This window comes from Bombina bombina, chromosome 7 (genome assembly GCF_027579735.1).
Source record: "Bombina bombina isolate aBomBom1 chromosome 7, aBomBom1.pri, whole genome shotgun sequence".
Lineage (NCBI taxonomy): Eukaryota > Metazoa > Chordata > Amphibia > Anura > Bombinatoridae > Bombina > Bombina bombina.
This window is the reverse complement of record NC_069505.1, coordinates 441,439,528-441,460,047: the sequence shown is the minus strand read 5'-3', so window position 1 is coordinate 441,460,047 and position 20,520 is coordinate 441,439,528. Positions and strand designations below refer to the sequence as shown.

Here is a 20,520-nt window from a genome sequence, read left to right as displayed (position 1 = left end):
CAGAATTAGTATCACAGAATTAGTATCTGATAGGGCCAGTTCTCTTGGAAGACAAGTGAATGAGCATAAAAATGAAAAGCTTGTTTTATGAAGCACAGAAGTGTTATAGAAGGAACAAAAGTCCTTTTAAGGTTTAGTGCTTAGCCTGTGAACGCTGCAGCTCCAAGTGTGACGACCTCGGGTGCTTTATTTCTTCCCTCTCCTGTGTGTGAGTTGTGTGGGGGATGCTGGGTAACTTGTGCCAGCTCTGACTTGTATCGTGTAAACAAACATGTCAGGGGGGAGTGCAGACTGCTGATGGAAGCCAGCTGCTGTCCTGGGGTTTCTGGGGCCCCTTGTTTTCCTTCCAATGAGACTGTTTGTGTACAGGCAGTGTGCACAAGCTCATCGGATGATGGTATGTGGTGTGTTTTTTTTTTTTTTTAACAGTACTAAATATGTGTCTCACAAACCCCAGCATCAGACTTGTGTGACAGCAGAACATCTGGGGTCTGCCACCCTCTGTGCTGTGATAGTTTTTATGCAACTAATAAACCCCAGCGGTAGGTTAACGACTACCGCAGTGCATGTGCTGTGTATTTATATAATGCATAAACCCCAGCAGTAGGTTACAGCAGAGCATGTGCTGTGTATTTATATAATGCATAAACCCCAGCAGTAGGTTACCGCAGTGCATGTGCTGTGTATTTATATAATGCATAAACCCCAGCAGTAGGTTACAGCAGTGCATGTGCTGTGTATTTATATAATGCATAAACCCCAGCAGTAGGTTACCGCAGTGCATGTGCTGTGTATTTATATAATGCATAAACCCCAGCAGTAGGTTACAGCAGTGCATGTGCTGTGTAATTATATAATGCATAAACCCCAGCAGTAGGTTACCGCAGTGCATGTGCTGTGTATTTATATAATGCATAAACCCCAGCAGTAGGTTACAGCAGTGCATGTGCTGTGTAATTATATAATGCATAAACCCCAGCAGTAGGTTACAGCAGTGCATGTGCTGTGTAATTATATAATGCATAAACCCCAGCAGTAGGTTACAGCAGTGCATGTGCTGTGTAATTATATAATGCATAAACCCCAGCAGTAGGTTACAGCAGTGCATGTGCTGTGTAATTATATAATGCATAAACCCCAGCAGTAGGTTACAGCAGTGCATGTGCTGTGTAATTATATAATGCATAAACCCCAGCAGTAGGTTACCGCAGTGCATGTGCTGTGTATTTATATAATGCATAAACCCCAGCAGTAGGTTACAGCAGTGCATGTGCTGTGTATTTATATAATGCATAAACCCCAGCAGTAGGTTACAGCAGTGCATGTGCTGTGTAATTATATAATGCATAAACCCCAGCAGTAGGTTACAGCAGTGCATGTGCTGTGTAATTATATAATGCATAAACCCCAGCAGTAGGTTACCGCAGTGCATGTGCTGTGTAATTATATAATGCATAAACCCCAGCAGTAGGTTACCGCAGTGCATGTGCTGTGTAATTATATAATGCATAAACCCCAGCAGTAGGTTACAGCAGTGCATGTGCTGTGTAATTATATAATGCATAAACCCCAGCAGTAGGTTACAGCAGTGCATGTGCTGTGTATTTATATAATGCATAAACCCCAGCAGTAGGTTACCGCAGAGCATGTGCTGTGTAATTATATAATGCATAAACCCCAGCAGTAGGTTACAGCAGTGCATGTGCTGTGTATTTATATAATGCATAAACCCCAGCAGTAGGTTACAGCAGTGCATGTGCTGTGTAATTATATAATGCATAAACCCCAGCAGTAGGTTACAGCAGTGCATGTGCTGTGTAATTATATAATGCATAAACCCCAGCAGTAGGTTACAGCAGTGCATGTGCTGTGTAATTATATAATGCATAAACCCCAGCAGTAGGTTACAGCAGTGCATGTGCTGTGTAATTATATAATGCATAAACCCCAGCAGTAGGTTACAGCAGTGCATGTTCTGTGTAATTATATAATGCATAAACCCCAGCAGTAGGTTACAGCAGTGCATGTGCTGTGTAATTATATAATGCATAAACCCCAGCAGTAGGTTACAGCAGTGCATGTGCTGTGTAATTATATAATGCATAAACCCCAGCAGTAGGTTACAGCAGTGCATGTGCTGTGTAATTATATAATGCATAAACCCCAGCAGTAGGTTACAGCAGTGCATGTGCTGTGTAATTATATAATGCATAAACCCCAGCAGTAGGTTACAGCAGTGCATGTGCTGTGTATTTATATAATGCATAAACCCCAGCAGTAGGTTACAGCAGTGCATGTGCTGTGTAATTATATAATGCATAAACCCCAGCAGTAGGTTACAGCAGTCCATGTGCTGTGTATTTATATAATGCATAAACCCCAGCAGTAGGTTACAGCAGTGCATGTGCTGTGTAATTATATAATGCATAAACCCCAGCAGTAGGTTACCGCAGTGCATGTGCTGTGTAATTATATAATGCATAAACCCCAGCAGTAGGTTACAGCAGTCCATGTGCTGTGTATTTATATAATGCATAAACCCCAGCAGTAGGTTACAGCAGTGCATGTGCTGTGTATTTATATAATGCATAAACCCCAGCAGTAGGTTACAGCAGTGCATGTGCTGTGTAATTATATAATGCATAAACCCCAGCAGTAGGTTACCGCAGTGCATGTGCTGTGTAATTATATAATGCATAAACCCCAGCAGTAGGTTACAGCAGTGCATGTGCTGTGTAATTATATAATGCATAAACCCCAGCAGTAGGTTACAGCAGTGCATGTGCTGTGTAATTATATAATGCATAAACCCCAGCAGTAGGTTACAGCAGTGCATGTGCTGTGTATTTATATAATGCATAAACCCCAGCAGTAGGTTACAGCAGTGCATGTGCTGTGTATTTATATAATGCAATGCATAAACCCCAGCAGTAGGTTACAGCAGTGCATGTGCTGTGTATTTATATAATGCATAAACCCCAGCAGTAGGTTACCGCAGAGCATGTGAAGTTGTGAATCAGACCAAGCTGAATGCAGAGTATCAGTAGTGTTCGTGGTCTCTTGTTTGATGCTGCGTATTATACCACGTCTTACTATGAGCACTTTATGAACACTGGTATGAAGCAGTTTAGCCTCATGTCCTTGTGTAACCACCACATACGTGACACAATGTCCCAGATTTATTTAATTTTCTAAGTTATCTCTGTTTGCAACTAATTAAGTGTTCTCTGTGCCGTTGTGTAACACAGGGGGAGCTGGAGCGCCAGTTACTGCAAGCTAACCCTATTCTGGAGGCCTTTGGTAATGCCAAGACTGTGAAGAACGACAACTCGTCCCGATTTGTAAGTAACTCTTTTGTGAAGAAACGGTTTCTCATTAGGTTCTTTTGAGAAGCGCTAACCATGCAGCATCACGGAATAATGAAAGATATAGCTGTACAATATTAAGAGCTGACAGTGTCAGATATGTATATAACATGATTTAAGCTGTGTTCTCAATAGAAAATGTTGCCAGCCGGGTGGCATTATGAAGCAGTGTGGGGCAGTGTAATATTATCCAAAAATCCATAAATGTGTTTAACCCTTTAAGGACACAGCTTTCAGTTTGCTCAATTGTTTTATGACTGAAAAATTATGTCATGTCCTTAAGAGGTTAATGATTTGTGCAATAAAAATTGATTATTTCTAATAGCAAATTTTCGCTAAATATTAGCTGTGTGGTCAGTAAAATCAGCCTGGTGGTGCAACCACTAAAAAGGTCCTGAGAAGAGCACTGTTAAGGTATCTGGCAGTAAATGTTAAATCTGCTGTTCCGTGGGCACTGAGTTCAGAAGGTGCTCAGAAACCACAAGGTATTTTTTTTAAATGTTTTTTTTTTTTTTTTTCCTGGTGTTGGGCATTTCCTAGATCCTGTCACCAAGTGTAACATTATAAATCCTGTATACACAGCTGTCTAGTAACGTATTAATGTGTTTATCGCCCCAACACCTCTGCACAGGTCTCTTCACTTCTGTCAACTTAATCTGTCCTTTTGTTTCTTCTCCAGGGCAAATTTATTCGCATTAATTTTGATGTGAACGGCTACATTGTTGGAGCCAACATTGAAACCTGTATCCTTGTGTACCGACTAGCTTAACACCCAATATATTGGTCCTTTGTATAACAACTAGCGTCTCGCACACTAAATGTACAAGATACACGGGAACGGTATTCAAGGGGGGGGGGGGGGGTCACTGGAGTGTGGGCGCTCAAGTAAAGCAGCTTGTGTAATATATTCACCTATTTTATCTACATATTTGTATTGTGGTTTGTTCCACATATATGCGTACACACTGCTTCACATGAGATTGTGCTCAGTGTTGTACTCAAAACCATGCCCCAAAATGCACATGTCCACTCTGCCACATTGTCTTGTCGCACGTAAATACATCACATGCGCACACAATGTCAGTCTTGTCACAAGTAGACACGCACGTACACTCTGGGCCATGCAGTCTGTCGCACCTAGACACTTCGCATGTGCGTGCATACTCTCAGCACCTCACGAAATTCAGATTGCAGTGGGTCAAGGAGGGCGTTTAATTTAAGGAAATGGGATAGTCGTGCGTATAGTAACTTTTCAAAAAGCTTTGAGGCAAGAGGGAGTATGGAAATAGGGCAGTAGTTGGATGGGGAGGTTGGATCAAGAGGTTTTTTTTGAGGGTGTGACTAATGCATGTTTAAGGGACATATACCGGTACTGAGGGAGAGGTTGAAAATGTAAATATAGGAGTAAGAGGAGAGGGAGGGGAGTAGATGGGAGGGGGGATGTGTTTGAGGGGACAGGTACTGAGGTGAGAGGATAGTATAAGGGTAGAAACTTTTCTGATGGAGTCTCCCCCCCCCCAAGTAGCTGGCAAAATCTTGAGCTGAGAGAGAAATTTGTATTAGGAGGTGGGCTTGGGCGGAGAAGTGTTGAAAGTGTTGAACAGAAGTTTTGGGTTTGAAGAAAGAGTAGAGAAGTAATGTTGCTTAGAGAGATTAAGGGCAGAATAGTAGGAGTGAAAGATGAATTTGTAGAAAGTCGGCTGTAATCCGAGATCTCCTGTGCCGCTCAGCAGTACGTGAACATCTGCGTAGGTACAAGTCAGGAGTGTGCCAGGGCTGAGGATGAGCATGTGATTGCCGCGCTATGGTAGGAGGGGCCAGATTGTCAAGGACCGATGTAAGGGTGTAATTATAGTGGCGGATAGATTGGTCAGGGCAGGAAAAAGGCGAGGAGAGGTTCGAGAAAGCAAGCAAACTGTTGCTGATCTAATGACTTGATGCTTCTGTGAAGTTTGGTGTGAGTAGGAGGGAGAGTTGGAGGGATGTGATGTTGCAAGTGAGGAGATGATGGTTAGAGGAAAAGGGGAGTTTGTGAAGTTTGACATTGTGCATAGATAGCTAAAGATCAGGTCAAGGGAGTGACCATCTAGTGTTAGGTGTGTTTTGTACAGCACATTGTCTCTGAGCACAATAGATTTGCCTTCACTTGATCCAAGATCTCCTAGAAAAGTCTCGTGCCATTCGTCAGGCCAAAGATGAACGGACTTTTCACATTTTTTACTATCTGATGTCTGGAGCAGGGGAGCACCTGAAAGGTAGGTCCCTCCCATCATTATCAGTACAAGTTCTTAATGTGCTGTAACATTAAACCTCATAATACCTCTCTGCTAATCTGAAATGCAGATTGACACGGTTCACTGACTTGCTTCTCAATTTCAGCTGATCTTCTGCTGGAGGCCTATAACAAATACCGCTTTTTGTCCAATGGGCACGTCACCATACCCGGTCAGCAGGACAAAGACCTCTTCCAAGAGACTATGGATGCAATGAAGATTATGTCCATCCCTGATGATGAGCAGCTGGGTATGTGCCTTTCTCACCCTCACGTGCCATGTACCGCTGTGTAGGTCCCTGTGGTTCTCACCCTCATGTACCACTTAGTCCCTTTTTTATTAGCTTCGCTATAATAATGTGTGGGAAATAGATCTGCACCCAGATAAATGAGACTAGGCACCTGACCACTGCTTCTCACACAGTAAATGGTCAGTGCTCTGTATAGGCAACATCTGAGTCACACACAGAAAAGCCTATGAGCAAATACCGGGCTCATGGTCAACAAGTAAACAAATGTTTGTATTACGTTTTTTTTTTCCAACAGGATCCAATTAATTTTTAAATAATTTGGAATGCAACCTCAACCTATAGTTTGTACCTCTCACATAGGTACCAAAGTAGCCCCCAAACAACCTTGAACCTTGTGGGAATCAAGCGGCCCCTCTATTTAGCATCTGACACTTGTCCTGTGTTGCAGGTATGCTGCGTGTGGTTTCAGGAGTCTTACAGTTGGGCAACATTATGTTCAAGAAGGAGCGAAACACAGACCAGGCTTCCATGCCTGATAACACTGGTAAGGTGCTCACTTTAGCTGCCAAGTTTGTGTGAGTAAGTAGCAAGAGTGGGCAACACCGTGATCTCATAAACCTTCACTCACGTATTGTTAATTTGTTGTCTCTAATAAAACTGGCCGTCAGGTTATGGACCTGGAGTTTTAGAGAAGTCTGAAACACCTGTTTATATAATATCCCTAAATAAAGCCTTGTGTGTGTGTTACGATGCAGATGGTCTAACAGACCTCTCTATGGGTAAGTGTTGGTAAATTAACAGCTTGTTGTTTTTATGCAGCTGCACAGAAAGTTAGTCACCTCCTGGGAATAAACGTTAATGATTTCACCCGAGCAATCCTCCTGCCCAGGATAAAGGTTGGGCGAGATTATGTTCAGAAAGCTCAGACTAAGGAGCAGGTAAGTGAATTTCTACCTAACCTGGATCGTGAAAGAACCGTAACTGCTCACTCCTGTTAAACATCTGGTTACCGGATTTATTTGTCTCTTCAGGCAGACTTTGCAATTGAGGCCCTAGCCAAAGCCACATATGAGCGTTTGTTCCGCTGGCTTGTGATGAGAATCAATAAAGCTCTGGATAAGACAAAGCGCCAAGGCGCCTCCTTTATTGGGATCCTGGACATTGCTGGATTTGAGATCTTTGAGGTAACTGCTATATGCTGGCTTTGCCTTAATAAAAGATGTTAGGTCTTGTTCTGGGCTCTCAAAACATGTCTTCTATTTAAATAAATGTATTTAATGTTCTCCCCACATACTCTTTCATACACGTGGCGCATTTTTTTTTATTTAAATATATACACACCCTCATATGTGATATCTAGGTCGGCATCTTACCGTTAAGTATTTACCATAGACGGGGGTGTCTGAAGAATGTGTTAGAGGTAGTAACAGGGAAATTATGTATGCAATACCCTCTTTTGCAGCTAAATTCGTTTGAGCAACTCTGCATCAACTACACGAACGAGAAGCTTCAGCAGCTCTTCAACCACACAATGTTCATCCTGGAGCAAGAGGAGTATCAGCGTGAAGGCATTGAGTGGAACTTCATAGATTTTGGGCTGGACCTTCAGCCTTGTATTGACCTTATTGAAAGACCTGTGAGTTGTTTTCCAAGTGTTACTGCTGTAGCTCTGGCAGCTGTGCACCTGATGCACCAAGCTCAGCGTACCACTATAACCTGTTGTCTTTGCAGGCCGGTCCCCCTGGTATTCTGGCTCTCCTTGATGAAGAATGTTGGTTCCCAAAAGCCACAGACAAGAGTTTTGTGGAGAAAGTGATACAAGAACAAGGAACCCATTCTAAGTTCCAAAGACCCAAACAGCTAAAAGACAAAGCAGATTTCTGCATCATGCATTATGCTGGCAAGGTAAGGTGCCCACACAGCTGCTGCCCTGAAGGCTTGCTTTGGTTTTCTAACTGTCAGTAGACCCAAATGGATAGGGACTTACTAGACTGATCCATCGTAGTACCAGTACTGTGCTTGTTGGGTGTGTGGTGACAAGAGCCAGGGGGTGGAAAAGTTTCTTGTAATAGTGGAACCTAAAATCCTGTAGAATGTGTGAAGGGACAAACGTCACCTGTTTGAGGTATTGACTTACCATATCTACCACAGAATTTCATATTTGGCACCGCACCCCCATCATGCAGTCTGATGCAATAGTTCTTGGCAGGTAGCAACACTGTTTGACAAGTCAGTGGGCACATAACCACTTGTTAATCATACAGTTTGATGGTCTGTATTGTGGCCGAATTTTGTAATATATTTTGTCCTTGGTGGGACCACAGCCCAAGCTGCTGAAGTGGGATTGCATCACCTATGCTTTTAAATGAAATAACACACATATTCAGCACAGTATAAGCCTTCAGTTGTTAGAACTTAAGTTTAATTTGTACAGAGGAACAGCAGCATAAAGAATTACATGTCAGGGTTGTTTGTAAATTTGTCTTAGAGTTTAATCGTGAGTTTGTGCTGCCCTGTAAATGTTCTCTGCTTAATATGGTTCCTTTTAAACTGTGTGCAGGTAGATTACAAGGCTGACGAGTGGCTAATGAAGAATATGGACCCGCTTAATGACAACGTGGCCACACTGCTGAACCAGTCGTCTGATAAATTTGTGTCTGAGCTGTGGAAAGATGGTAAGTCTTTTAGCTGAGTGATTCTGAAGCTCTTTCAGCAGAACATGATTTCCTTTTGCAGAGTAACCGGATGTGACAGGCCCTCTGGCTTGCTTCCTCCCCTCCCTTCCCCCAGTCCCTTACTTCCTCTTCACATCCGTCCTCTCCTCCTTAGATCTGCGGAAATAATGGGCATCCCCTGTAGAAGTGATGGATGGCGTCAGGTATTGTAGTGCATGGTGTGGCTCCTCACATGCCTGAATTTGGTTTTATACACACACTGCTCACACAGCTTCCACACTACAACAATTTGTGTAGATTTTCTGCTGCGTGCAGTGACACGACTCAGTTGGCTCATAGCTGGTTGAGACCAGTGTGAGTCGGCGGCAGTGGCAAAAACCTATTGACTTGTTGGTAAGGTGACAGTGGCGCAAAGCAATGACTTGATTCTGTGTATGTACAGAAGGGTAAGGGGAGGCTGAGTAGTGTGTGCGGCCTATAAACTTGGTAAGTTTCAGGGTCAACTAGTTGCACTATGCATGACTTGTTCCTATGAGCAGGTGCCCACTCCCCATCTTATCGGACCTGTGTGTGTTACAAAAGACTGAGCACTTGAGACAGCGACCAGCAGCACCCTGTGTGCATGGCGGTATCTGATTCCGCAGCCACTTGTGTAATGTTAGGTTTATGTTGTTGAGTGATCTTTTTTCTTTACAGGCGGTCTTCCCTCTTTCCTTTCTATGAGTATTTGTTACTGCCTAACCAGTAGCGACTATTCTGTTTTATGGACATGAGAGGACACTTAAATGGGAAACCTGTACCCTTGTGATCTTGAAGGTCATTTGGGCTCTGCACACTTACTGCTTAATGTTGAGAATCTTCCCTTATCCTCCGCAGTCGACCGAATTGTGGGTTTGGATCAGGTTGCCGGCATGGGTGACACAGCTCTCCATGGTGCATTCAAGACCAGGAAGGGGATGTTCCGTACCGTTGGCCAGCTGTACAAAGAACAACTATCCAAGCTGATGGCCACTCTCAGGAACACCAACCCAAACTTTGTCCGTTGCATTATTCCTAATCACGAGAAAAAGGTATATACTGCTGCAAAGAAGCCGACTTTCAGCATTTGTAGCATTCGATAACCAAGAATAAATTCTCCCTTGCAGGCTGGTAAACTTGACGCCCATCTTGTGCTGGATCAGTTACGCTGCAATGGTGTTCTGGAGGGTATCAGAATCTGCAGGCAGGGGTTCCCCAACAGGGTTGTCTTCCAGGAATTTAGGCAAAGGTAGAATGACTTCACTAGACAAAACATGATTGTCTGACCTGCACAGTGCTCCTTTTATAATGTTTTCTATACTTCCAGATATGAAATTCTGACGCCAAACTCTATCCCTAAAGGCTTTATGGATGGAAAGCAGGCATGCGTGCTCATGGTAAGTTCTAGGATCAGCCACAGGCAATATAAAGCGCTTCCTAAACTTTTTCAGGGTATTTAGGTGATGCATATTGTAAAACGTGCTGCTCTTCTGCTTGAAATTTTCAGATAAAAGCTCTGGAGTTGGACTCCAACTTGTACCGCATTGGGCAGAGCAAAGTCTTCTTCCGAGCAGGTGTCCTGGCTCACTTGGAGGAGGAGCGAGACTTGAAGATTACAGATGTAATAATCAGCTTCCAGGCCTGGTGCAGGGGCTACGTGGCTAGAAAGTAAGTTTTGCCCGGCCGGGAAGACCTTTGTTGACATTGTGAATAGAGACTGTTCTTCACAGCCTTATTGTTCGGCATGAGTATTAAATGTAGATTTTAACCAGGGGCTGTAATCAATCCTCTGCCCCTCAAACTACCCCAGTACTTATGACCTCAGTCTTGCACACTGATATGGTTTAATGTGACTTTTTTTTTTTTTTTTTCTGCAGAGCTTTTGCCAAACGACAGCAGCAGTTGACAGCCATGAAAGTGATCCAGAGGAACTGTGCTGCTTATCTCAAACTTAGGAACTGGCAGTGGTGGCGGCTGTTCACAAAAGTGAGTGAGGGTTCAATGTTAAATCTTTTGCAGCCACTCTACTTCACATAATGTGCGGCTGTAAACATGGTGTTTTGCCCCATTCAGGTTAAGCCGCTTCTTCAAGCAAATAGATTTGATGAAGAGTTGCTTGCAAAAGATGTGGAGCTTCAGAAGGTGAAAGATCTCCAGGTTTCTTCTGAACAGAAAATCTCAGAAATGGAGCATCTGCAGCAACAGGTGAGAGCGTTGCGTCCAACTAATGCCCCTTAATTCCTGGTTTGCTGGACAGGCTGCACCTAACAGCTTCCTTTTGTTAGGCTCTTGTTATAATTGACCTTGGTGCCAATGCTTCTACGTAGTCTGTGTCCAGTCAGGTCAATAATTCTAAAGCGATTAAGCAAGTTTTTGTCTACTGTCCCCACACAGCTATATGCAGAAGAATCTGGTTATGAGTCAATCCCTGTTGATTTTTCCACTAATGTATAAATGTTGTTGCTGCTTGTTCTGTGCAGTTAACTCCTATTTACATTGTTTTAGCTTCATCAAGAGAAGCTGCAGCTGCAGGAACAGTTGCAGGCAGAAACAGAGCTTTGTGCAGAGGCAGAAGAGATGCGCTCTCGCCTAGCCGCCAAAAAGCAGGAGCTGGAGGAAATTCTTCATGACCTGGAGTCTAGGGTAGAGGAGGAAGAGGAGAGATGTCAGATCTTACAAGCTGAGAAGAAGAAAATGCAGCAGAACATCGGGGTATGATCCGTTAGCAATAACTAAGCACCCTTGAAACAGACTAATCAGTAAACTCACAACTGCGGTAAAGCTAAACCCACCATCTTCTTGCCCAGCGCCATGTCTGACTTTACTTTTTGTTCTAGGAACTAGAGGAACAGCTGGAGGAGGAGGAAGCTGCCAGGCAAAAACTTCAACTGGAGAAAGTAACTACTGAGGCCAAGCTGAAGAAAATTGAAGAAGATGTTATTATTCTGGAGGATCAGAATGCCAAGCTCAGTAAGGTGAGATGGGGCCTATGCTGTAATTGTGCAGTAGCTCAGTGGGTAGATTGCTGACCTGTCCTGTAGCAGGTGACGGTTACCCTATAAATCCCATACAGTAATAGCACCTGTATCTGTAATCACAAGACAACTTTCCTGTAGCAGGTGACCATTACCCTGTGATTATAGGGCTTGCTATAACTTCACTATTTCCCTCTACAGGAGAAGAAACTACTTGAAGATCGTGTTTCAGAATTCACCACAAACCTTGCTGAGGAGGAGGAGAAGTCTAAGAGTCTGGCTAAACTTAAGAACAAGCACGAGACCATGATATCAGACCTAGAAGGTTGGTCAGCAGCGCACACATTACTATGATCTAATCAATGCTCTCTATGCCGCCTAATGTGTCCTATCCCTCACTGAAGTACTGGTTATTAGGCATGTGCATAAATCCGTATTCGCCATTCATTTACAATAAGAATACTTAATGTCCACAGGCAATGGGGTTCACCTATTTTTGGTGGTTGATTTATTAGTGCGAGTGCGACACACAAAGATCTCCTTCTCCATATCTGCCTTTGCATCTTGCTTTTGCTGTGTTATAAATCTTATATAAATATATGGGCATAACCTGATCTGAACCACAAAATGTTCTGTGCAGAGCGTTTACGTCGTGAGGAGAAGCAACGTCAGGAGTTGGAGAAGACCCGCAGGAAGCTGGAAGGAGACTCTACAGACTTGCATGATCAGATTGCAGAACTGCAGGCGCAGATAGCAGAACTCAAGATGCAACTTGCCAAAAAGGAGGAGGAACTGCAGGCTGCACTAGCGAGGTAAATGCAGAATGTTACTGGGCTAATATGCAGGCTCTATTGGTATTGTGAGAGTCCATGGTAGTGTGTATTGGGCATGTTGCTTATGTGTGTCATTTGTTCTCAGGGCAGAGGAAGAAGCCACTCAGAAAAACCTAGCACTTAAGAAGATCAGAGAGCTGGAGTCTCAGATTAGTGAGCTACAGGAGGATCTGGAATCAGAGCGTGCAGCCCGAAACAAGGCTGAGAAACAGAAGCGTGATCTTGGCGAGGAGCTTGAGGCACTAAAGACTGAGCTGGAGGATACATTAGACTCCACTGCTGCACAGCAAGAGCTCAGGTACTGGTTGTAAAAGAATGCAAAAAAGACAGAATTTTCAAAAGCTTTCCTGCGCTGCCTAGTGTTGGTTAGCCTTGACTCCTGAAATATCAACCCCAATTGATATTGGATGCGTTTGTACAGAAGAGAGTTTAGGGGTATGAGGCGCATATAAATGCTACAACCTTAAGAATCGTTTAAATGTGTCGCTATATGCATAAAGACTAAAAAATACCTTCTAGTATTAAAATATATAGTTGTCTTTATTGGTGCAATAGTTCATAAACAGTTGTGAGTAAGATCAATTTTTTCATACGGTGTACAAATATTTATAAATACAATCCTGTGATATCTAAGGATCTGTCTTCTAAAATAGTCTATCGAAAATCTATAGGAAATCTGTAAAAAATCTATAAAAGGTCTATAAAAAGTAATTAAAATTATTTAAAATACATAAGGGTCATTGAGGGGTGTAGTAAGAATACATGAAGATCATAGAGTGGTGTAGTAAGATTTCATGAACATGTAGGAGATAGGAGGGATTGTTCTGAGTAAATCCTGTCTTAATATGTTAAGAGCCTGACTATGAGAGGTACATATGTGTTAGGAAAATATTCCACAACTAATCCTAAAAGGTGTAATCAATATAGACTTGCTAGTATACGTGCAATACACCTAGTACATAAAAACCTAGTGTAGTGTAAATAAACATTCAATTCGTAATTGTTACACGTCAGTGGAAGAAATTCCTCCTAGTACATATGAAATGTGGTACAAAATCACTGAAAAGATAGTTAGTTCTTTTTCAGCAGAATACAGTCGGCCGACTGAAACAAACTTTTTTTCTCTTTAAATGGTAATCTTTTTTTAGAATTTTTTTCATCTTTTGCTGTTATAAGTAATAGACAGATGTGGGTGTTGTATACGTTGCCCGGGTTGTTTTTCAAGTTGCCAGAGCTCTACGGTCTAGGAGCAAACAATAAGAAAGTAAGGAGCGGGGGTTATTTTACTTACTTACTCCTAGCCGATTCTGGAGCCTGGATATTGATACAGCTGTTTCTTTTTTGTTCTTCCGCTCAGTTGATGTTGCCGCAGATAGCTTCTTTGTCGCTATCTTGATGTCCTCACTTGTCTGTTAGGTTTTTTTCCTGCTCACAACTTTCAGTGCAACGGCACAAATGTAACAAAATCCAGGTTCTCTGGTTCGCTAACAAATAGCGGTTACTTTGTTGCGAGGGCTTGTTTGTCAAAATGCGGTCCTTTTGTGAAGAAAGTTCAAACACCGGTAATGGTGGTAAAGATGTCCTTGTGAACACAATAGGTAGTGTTCCTTTTTTGGCAGTAGTTCGCTACGCGTTTCGGCCGTAAACCTTGGCCTTTTTCAAGCTATACTACTGCATTACATGTTGGCGGTCTTTTTATACCCTATTTCAGTTTTTTTTTTAAAACGGTCAAACGATTGAATAATGGAATAATAGTCTCATTAGTATTTCAAACATTCATATAATTGAGTAATAGTCTCTTAATTACATTGTCTTTAATGGTGATATATCACCATTAAAGACAATGTAATTAAGAGACTATTACTCCATTATATGAATGTTTGAAATACTAATGAGACTATTATTCCAAAAGGACCGCATTTTGACAAACAAGCCCTCGCAACAAAGTAACCGCTATTTGTTAGCGAACCAGAGAACCTGGATTCTGTTACATTTGTGCCGTTGCACTGAAAGTTGTGAGCAGGAAAAAAACCTAACAGACAAGTGAGGACATCAAGATAGCGACAAAGAAGCTATCTGCGGCAACATCAACTGATTTACTCAGAACAATCCCTCCTATCTCCTACATGTCCATGAAATCTTACTACACCACTCTATGATCTTCATGTATTTTTACTACACCCCTCAATGACCCTTATGTATTTAAAATAACTTTTTAATTACTTTTTATAGACCGTTTATAGATTTTTTTACAGATTTCCTATAGATTTTCGATAGACTATTTTAGAAGACAGATCCTTAGATATCACACAGGATTGTATTTATAAATATTTGTACACCGTATGAAAAAATTGATCTTACTCACAATTGTTTATGAACTATTGCACCAATAAAGACAACTATATATTTTAATGCTAGAAGGTATTTTTTAGTCTTTATGCATATAGCGACACATTTAAACAATTCTTAAGGTTGTAGCATTTATTTGCGCCTCATACTCCTAAACTCTCTACTGGTTGTAAAAGAACAGGCTCTCCGTACAAGAGGGGCTGTAACTGTGCTAAACACTGACAAAAAGCAAATGTCAGTAAGGCAAAGAGATGCCATCAGTGGTTCCTTTATCTTGCTTATGTATAAAAGTTTTATGTTGTAGGGTCACGTATCACAGTCCTATAAATTTAGCCACGCAGTAGACTATAGAAAATAGTCCATAGACTTAAACAATGACTTTGTCACTTGTCAGAACTAAACGTGAGCAGGAAGTGACACATCTGAAGAAGACTCTTGATGAAGAGGCACGAACGCATGAAGCCCAGATCCAGGAGGTGCGCCAGAAGCACTCACTGGCTGTGGAGGAGTTGTCTGAACAGCTGGAGCAAACCAAACGGGTATGAGGCTGCAAATGGCACAACTTGACTAGCATGTGACTACTGGTGGTTTTAGTGATGCAATATATGGTCCCTCTGGCTGAGGAGTAAAAAGATCTGTGTAGCCTTGTGCACTTGGCTTCCGAGTTGTTTATCGTGGTGCTATAATCCTATCATTTTGTTTTTCATCTCAGTTAAAAGGCAACTTGGAGAAGGCAAAGCAGGCCCTGGAGGGTGAGCGTAATGAGTTGGCCAATGAGGTGAAGGCATTGCTGCAGGGTAAGGGTGACTCTGAGCACAAGAGGAAGAAGCTGGAGGGTCAGGTGCAGGAGCTTCAGGTGAAGGTCACAGAGGGAGATCGTGTCCGTGCAGAGCTGGCAGAGAAGGCCAACAGACTTCAGGTAAGACTAATTTAGCAGCGATGTTGAGGACACACCTGTAAGCCCCCACTGCTATTAAGCTGTATTTTGTTTTTTCCTCAGGTGGAGTTGGATAACGTCAGTGGTCTCTTGTCCCAAGTAGACAGCAAATCCATCAAACTTGCCAAAGACTTCTCCACTCTCGAGTCGCAGCTGCAGGACACCCAGGTGCGTAACGAGCAGCGGCAAGAAGCCCTATGACATACAGCACTTAGTCCTGCTGATAAATTCTCAATACTCCCAACGTTAGTGCCAGATGTAAATGTCAAAGGGACGCATTTGCTGAACAGTACACTGCGTAGGAGCCATTGCTAATATTCTTAAAGGGATATTGTACTGTATAATCTTCACTTTAATTTGTTCCCTAATGAGTGTTTCCCAACAGCTCCTTTTATCTTTATTTTGTGATTTGAAATGACCGCTTTTGCTTGTAGAAACCACCACCTACACTGAAAATTTGACAAACCACTAGCACTAACGTTAATATCCCAGTGGGGAGTAGGAGGAAGGTGATTAGTATTGAAATTCTAACTATTAAAGGGACAGTCTACAATAGAATTTTTATTTTTAAAAGATAGATAATCCCTTTATTACCCATTCCCCAGTTTTGCACAACAAACACTTATTAACAATGTATGCTTACCTGATAAATTATTTATTTTAAAAGATATGAAGAGTCCACGGATTTCATCCTTATGGGATATCGCCTCCTGGTTAGCAGGAGGAGGCAAAGAGCACCACAGCAGAGCTGTATATCTATAGCTCCTCCCTTCCCTCCCACCCCAGTCATTCTCTTTCACTGTGTTAGTGATAGGAAGAGGTAAAGAGAGGTGTGAGTTTTTAGATTCTGCAATCAAGAGCTTCTTTTTTTTTTTTTTTTTTTTTTTTTTTTTTTTTTACAGTAGTGCCAAAGTGTGCTACTTTGTTCTGGGGTGTAGCCTAGACCAGATCAGTCTCTTCAGTACAAACAAAGAAGCATTTGGTGGCTTCAAAGCAATAGGAACTGGTGGGACATAATTCTCACTGCGCTATAACACACACACACACACTTGCTTAACATTCCTTTTCAAGGGTAAGACCCTATTCGGGCCAGAGTTGAAAGAAATTTTTTCCAGCTATCACTGGGGAAAGGGACATGCCCTTCCACAGGATAGACTTCTCAAAGCTAAAAATAAGTCTAATTTTCGTTCCTTTCGCAATTTCAGGAATGGACCAGCTTCTACCTCTACAGCCACTAGGCAAGAGGGTAATGCATCCCAACCCAAACCAGCATGGAAACCATTGCAAGGCTGGAACAAGGGTAACCGGATCTAGTAGGGGGCAGACTTTCTCTTTGCTCAGGCCTGGGCAAGAGATGTTCCGGACCCCTGGGCACTAGAAATTGTCTCAGAGGTATCTTCTAGAATTCAAGGATCTTCCTCCAAGGGGAAGGTTCCACATGTCTCGCTTATCTTTAGACCAGATAAAGAGACAGGCATTCTTACATTTAAAAATGGGAGTGATACACCCAGTTCCAACAGCAGAACAAGGACTGGGATTTTACTCAAACCTGTTTGTAGTTCCCAAAAAGGAAGGAACTTTCAGGCCAATTCTGGACTTAAAGATCCTAAACAAATTCCTCAGAGTTCCATCATTCAAAATGGAAACCATTCGGACAATTTTACCAATGATCCAGGAGGGTCCAATATATGACTACCGTGGACTTAAAGGATGCGTACCTGCATATTCCTATCCACAAAGATCACCATCAGTTTCTGAGGTTTGCCTTTCTGGACAAGCATTACCAGTTTGTGGCTCTTCCCTTCGGATTGGCCACTGCTACCAGAATTTTCACAAAGGTGCTAGGGTCCCTTCTAGCGGTGGTAAGGCCAAGGGGCATTGCAGTAACACCTTACCTAGACTACATTTTAATACAGGCGTCGTCCTTTCACAAAGCAAGGGCACATACGGACATTGTTCTAGCCTTTCTAAGGTCTCACGGGTGGAAGGTGAACATAGAAAAAAGTTCTCTGTCCCCGTTTACAAGGGTTCCCTTCCTGGGAACAATAATAGACTTGGTAGAAAAGAAAATCTTTCTGACGGAGGTCAGGAAATTAAAACTTTTGAACACTTGTCGAGTTCTTCAATCCATTCCTCAACCCTCCATAGCTCAGTGCATGGAGGTAATAGGACTAATGGTTGCGGCAATGGACGTGGTTCCCTTTGCTCTAATTCATTTAAGACCATTGCAACTGTGCATGCTCAAACAATGGAATGGGGATTATGCAGATTTGTCTCCCCAGATTCAGGTGAACCAGAAAACCAGAGACTCACTCCTCTGGTGGTTGTCTCAGGATCACCTGTCTCAGGGAATGAGTTTCCGAAGACCGGAGTGGATCATTGTCACGACCGACGCCAGCCTCTTACGCTGGGGCGCGGTCTGGGAGTCCCTGAAGGCTCAGGGTCTATGGTCTCGGGAAGAATCTCTTCTCCCGATAAACATTTTGGAATTGAGAGCGATATTCAATGCGCTCCAGGCATGGCCTCAACTAGCGGAGGCCAAATTCATCTGATTTCAGTCGGACAACATGACGACTGTAGCCTACATCAATCATCAGGGGGGAACAAAGAGTTCCCTGGCGATGAGGGAGGTATCCAAGATCATCAAATGGGCAGAGGATCACTCCTGCCATCTATCAGCAATTCACATCCCAGGAGTGGACAACTGGGAAGCGGATTATCTGAGTCGTCAGACTTTCCATCCGGGGGAGTGGGAACTCCACCCGGAGGTTTTTGCTCAGCTGACCCAGCTATGGGGCATTCCAGATCTGGATCTGATGGCGTCACGTCAGAACTCCAAAGTTCCACGTTACGGGTCCAGGTCCAGGGATCCCAAGGCGACATTGGTAGATGCCTTAGTAGCGCCTTGGTCGTTCAATCTAGCTTATGTCTTTCCACCGTTTCCCCTTCTCCCCCGGCTAGTAGCCAGGATCAAACAGGAGAAGGCTTCTGTAATTCTGATAGCTCCTGCGTTGCCACGCAGGACTTGGTATGCAGACCTGGTGAATATGTCATCGGTTCCACCATGGAAGCTGCCTTTGAGACAGGACCTTCTAATTCAAGGTCCATTCGAACATCCAAACCTAGTTTCTCTGCAACTGACTGCTTGGAGATTGAACGCTTGATTCTATCTAAGCGTGGGTTTTCGGAATCAGTTATAGATACTTTGATCCAGGCTAGAAAGCCTGTCACCAGGAAAATTTACCATAAGATATGGCGGAAATATCTTTGCTGGTGCGAATCCAAGGGTTACTCATGGAGTAAGATTAGGATTCCAAGGATACTATCTTTTCTCCAAGAAGGATTGGAGAAAGGTCTTTCAGCTAGTTCCTTAAAAGGACAGATATCTGCTCTGTCTGTTTTGTTACACAAGCGTCTGGCAGCCATGCCAGATATTCAGGTGTTTGTACAGGCTTTAGTCAGAATCAAGCCTGTCTACAGACCTGTGGCTCCTCCATGGAATCTAAATTTAGTTCTTTCAGTTCTTCAAGGGGTTCCGTTTGAACCTCTACATTCCATAGATATTAAGTTGCTTTTTTGGAAAGTTTCCCTGCAGCCCAGGCGGCAAGGGTTCCCTGCAGCCCAGTATCCGTGACAGAGTTTAGAGTTCCCAAGAAGGGGGGTACCCTTGTCTGCGGAATTAATAGACTCTATATCCATGAGAATTTTTCTGACAGAGGTCAGAAGGTCAAAGATTCTGAATACATGTCGAGCCCTTCAGTCCTCCTCGGCCGTCAGTGGCTCAGGGCATGGAGGTAATCGGATTGATGGTAGCGGCAATGGACATCATAACTTTTGCTCAGTTTCACCTCAGGCCTCTGCAGTTAAGCATGCTCAGACAGTGGAATGGAGATTATACGGATCTGTCTCCTCGTATAACTCGAACAGGAGATGAGGGACTCTCTTCAATGGTGGTTGTCTCTGCTTTCACAGACCTTCATGGGTGATCGTGACAACTGACGGCAACCTTTTAGGATGGGGAGCAGTCTAGGGTTCTTTAAAGGCTCAGGGAGTATGGACTCGGGCAGAGTCTCGACTTCCCATCAACATCCTAGAGCTGAGGGCGATCTTCAATGCTCTTCGGGCCGGGCCTCAGTTGGCTTCGGTTCAATTCATTAGATTCCAGTCGGACAACATAACTACAGTGGCTTACATCAATCATCAGGGAGGAACGAGAAGTTCCTTAGCCATGACCGAAGTAGCCAAGATAATACAGTGGGCGGAGGCCCATTCTTGCCATCTGTCAGCGATCCACATCCCAGGGGTGGTCAACTGGGAGGCGGATTTTCTGAGCAGGCAGACATTTCATCCGGGAGAGTGGGAACTCCATCCGGAAATATTTTCCAATCTGATTCTCAGATGGGGTCGGCCGGAATTGGATCTCATGGCATCTCGTCAGAATGCCAAGCTCCAGGGATCCCCAAGTCGAGCTGATAGATGCCTTGGCAGTTCCTTGGTCCTTCAACCTATCATATCTATTCCTCCCCCCCCGTTTGCTCTTCTTCCCCGGGTTATTGCTCGGATCAAACTGGAGAAGGCATCAGTGATCCTCATCGCTCCTGCGTGGCCTCGCAGGATTTGGTATGCCGATCTGGTGGACATGTCGTCATCTCTGCCACCTTGGACACTTCCGTTGAAGGACATTCTCATTCAGGGACCCTTCCTTCACCTGAATCTCTGAAGCTGACTGCTTGGAGATTGAACGCATAAATTCTTTCCAAGCGAAGTTTCTCGGATTCGGTTATAGATACCTTAATGTTATAGATACCTTAAAGGGACACTACCCAAAATTTTTCTTTCATGATT

At 43.3% G+C, this 20,520-nt stretch overlaps 1 protein-coding gene across 1 annotated transcript in view; it reads left to right on the top strand.

Annotated features, from left to right (window-relative positions):
- The window catches only part of MYH9 (myosin heavy chain 9), a 75,125-nt gene that overhangs the window by 28,337 nt on the left and 26,268 nt on the right, over positions 1-20,520 (top strand). The window contains exons 6-29 of the mRNA XM_053721373.1: positions 3,249-3,341; positions 4,045-4,108; positions 5,522-5,620; positions 5,745-5,888; positions 6,337-6,432; positions 6,708-6,826; positions 6,920-7,072; positions 7,351-7,524; positions 7,620-7,793; positions 8,449-8,563; positions 9,440-9,633; positions 9,709-9,830; positions 9,909-9,978; positions 10,089-10,249; positions 10,459-10,567; positions 10,655-10,786; positions 11,087-11,293; positions 11,419-11,556; positions 11,758-11,881; positions 12,197-12,368; positions 12,475-12,687; positions 15,133-15,277; positions 15,451-15,657; positions 15,739-15,843. Of these exons, the coding sequence (XP_053577348.1) occupies positions 3,249-3,341; positions 4,045-4,108; positions 5,522-5,620; positions 5,745-5,888; positions 6,337-6,432; positions 6,708-6,826; positions 6,920-7,072; positions 7,351-7,524; positions 7,620-7,793; positions 8,449-8,563; positions 9,440-9,633; positions 9,709-9,830; positions 9,909-9,978; positions 10,089-10,249; positions 10,459-10,567; positions 10,655-10,786; positions 11,087-11,293; positions 11,419-11,556; positions 11,758-11,881; positions 12,197-12,368; positions 12,475-12,687; positions 15,133-15,277; positions 15,451-15,657; positions 15,739-15,843 (3,330 nt within the window). The remainder of the gene's footprint in view (positions 1-3,248; positions 3,342-4,044; positions 4,109-5,521; positions 5,621-5,744; positions 5,889-6,336; positions 6,433-6,707; positions 6,827-6,919; positions 7,073-7,350; positions 7,525-7,619; positions 7,794-8,448; positions 8,564-9,439; positions 9,634-9,708; positions 9,831-9,908; positions 9,979-10,088; positions 10,250-10,458; positions 10,568-10,654; positions 10,787-11,086; positions 11,294-11,418; positions 11,557-11,757; positions 11,882-12,196; positions 12,369-12,474; positions 12,688-15,132; positions 15,278-15,450; positions 15,658-15,738; positions 15,844-20,520) is intronic.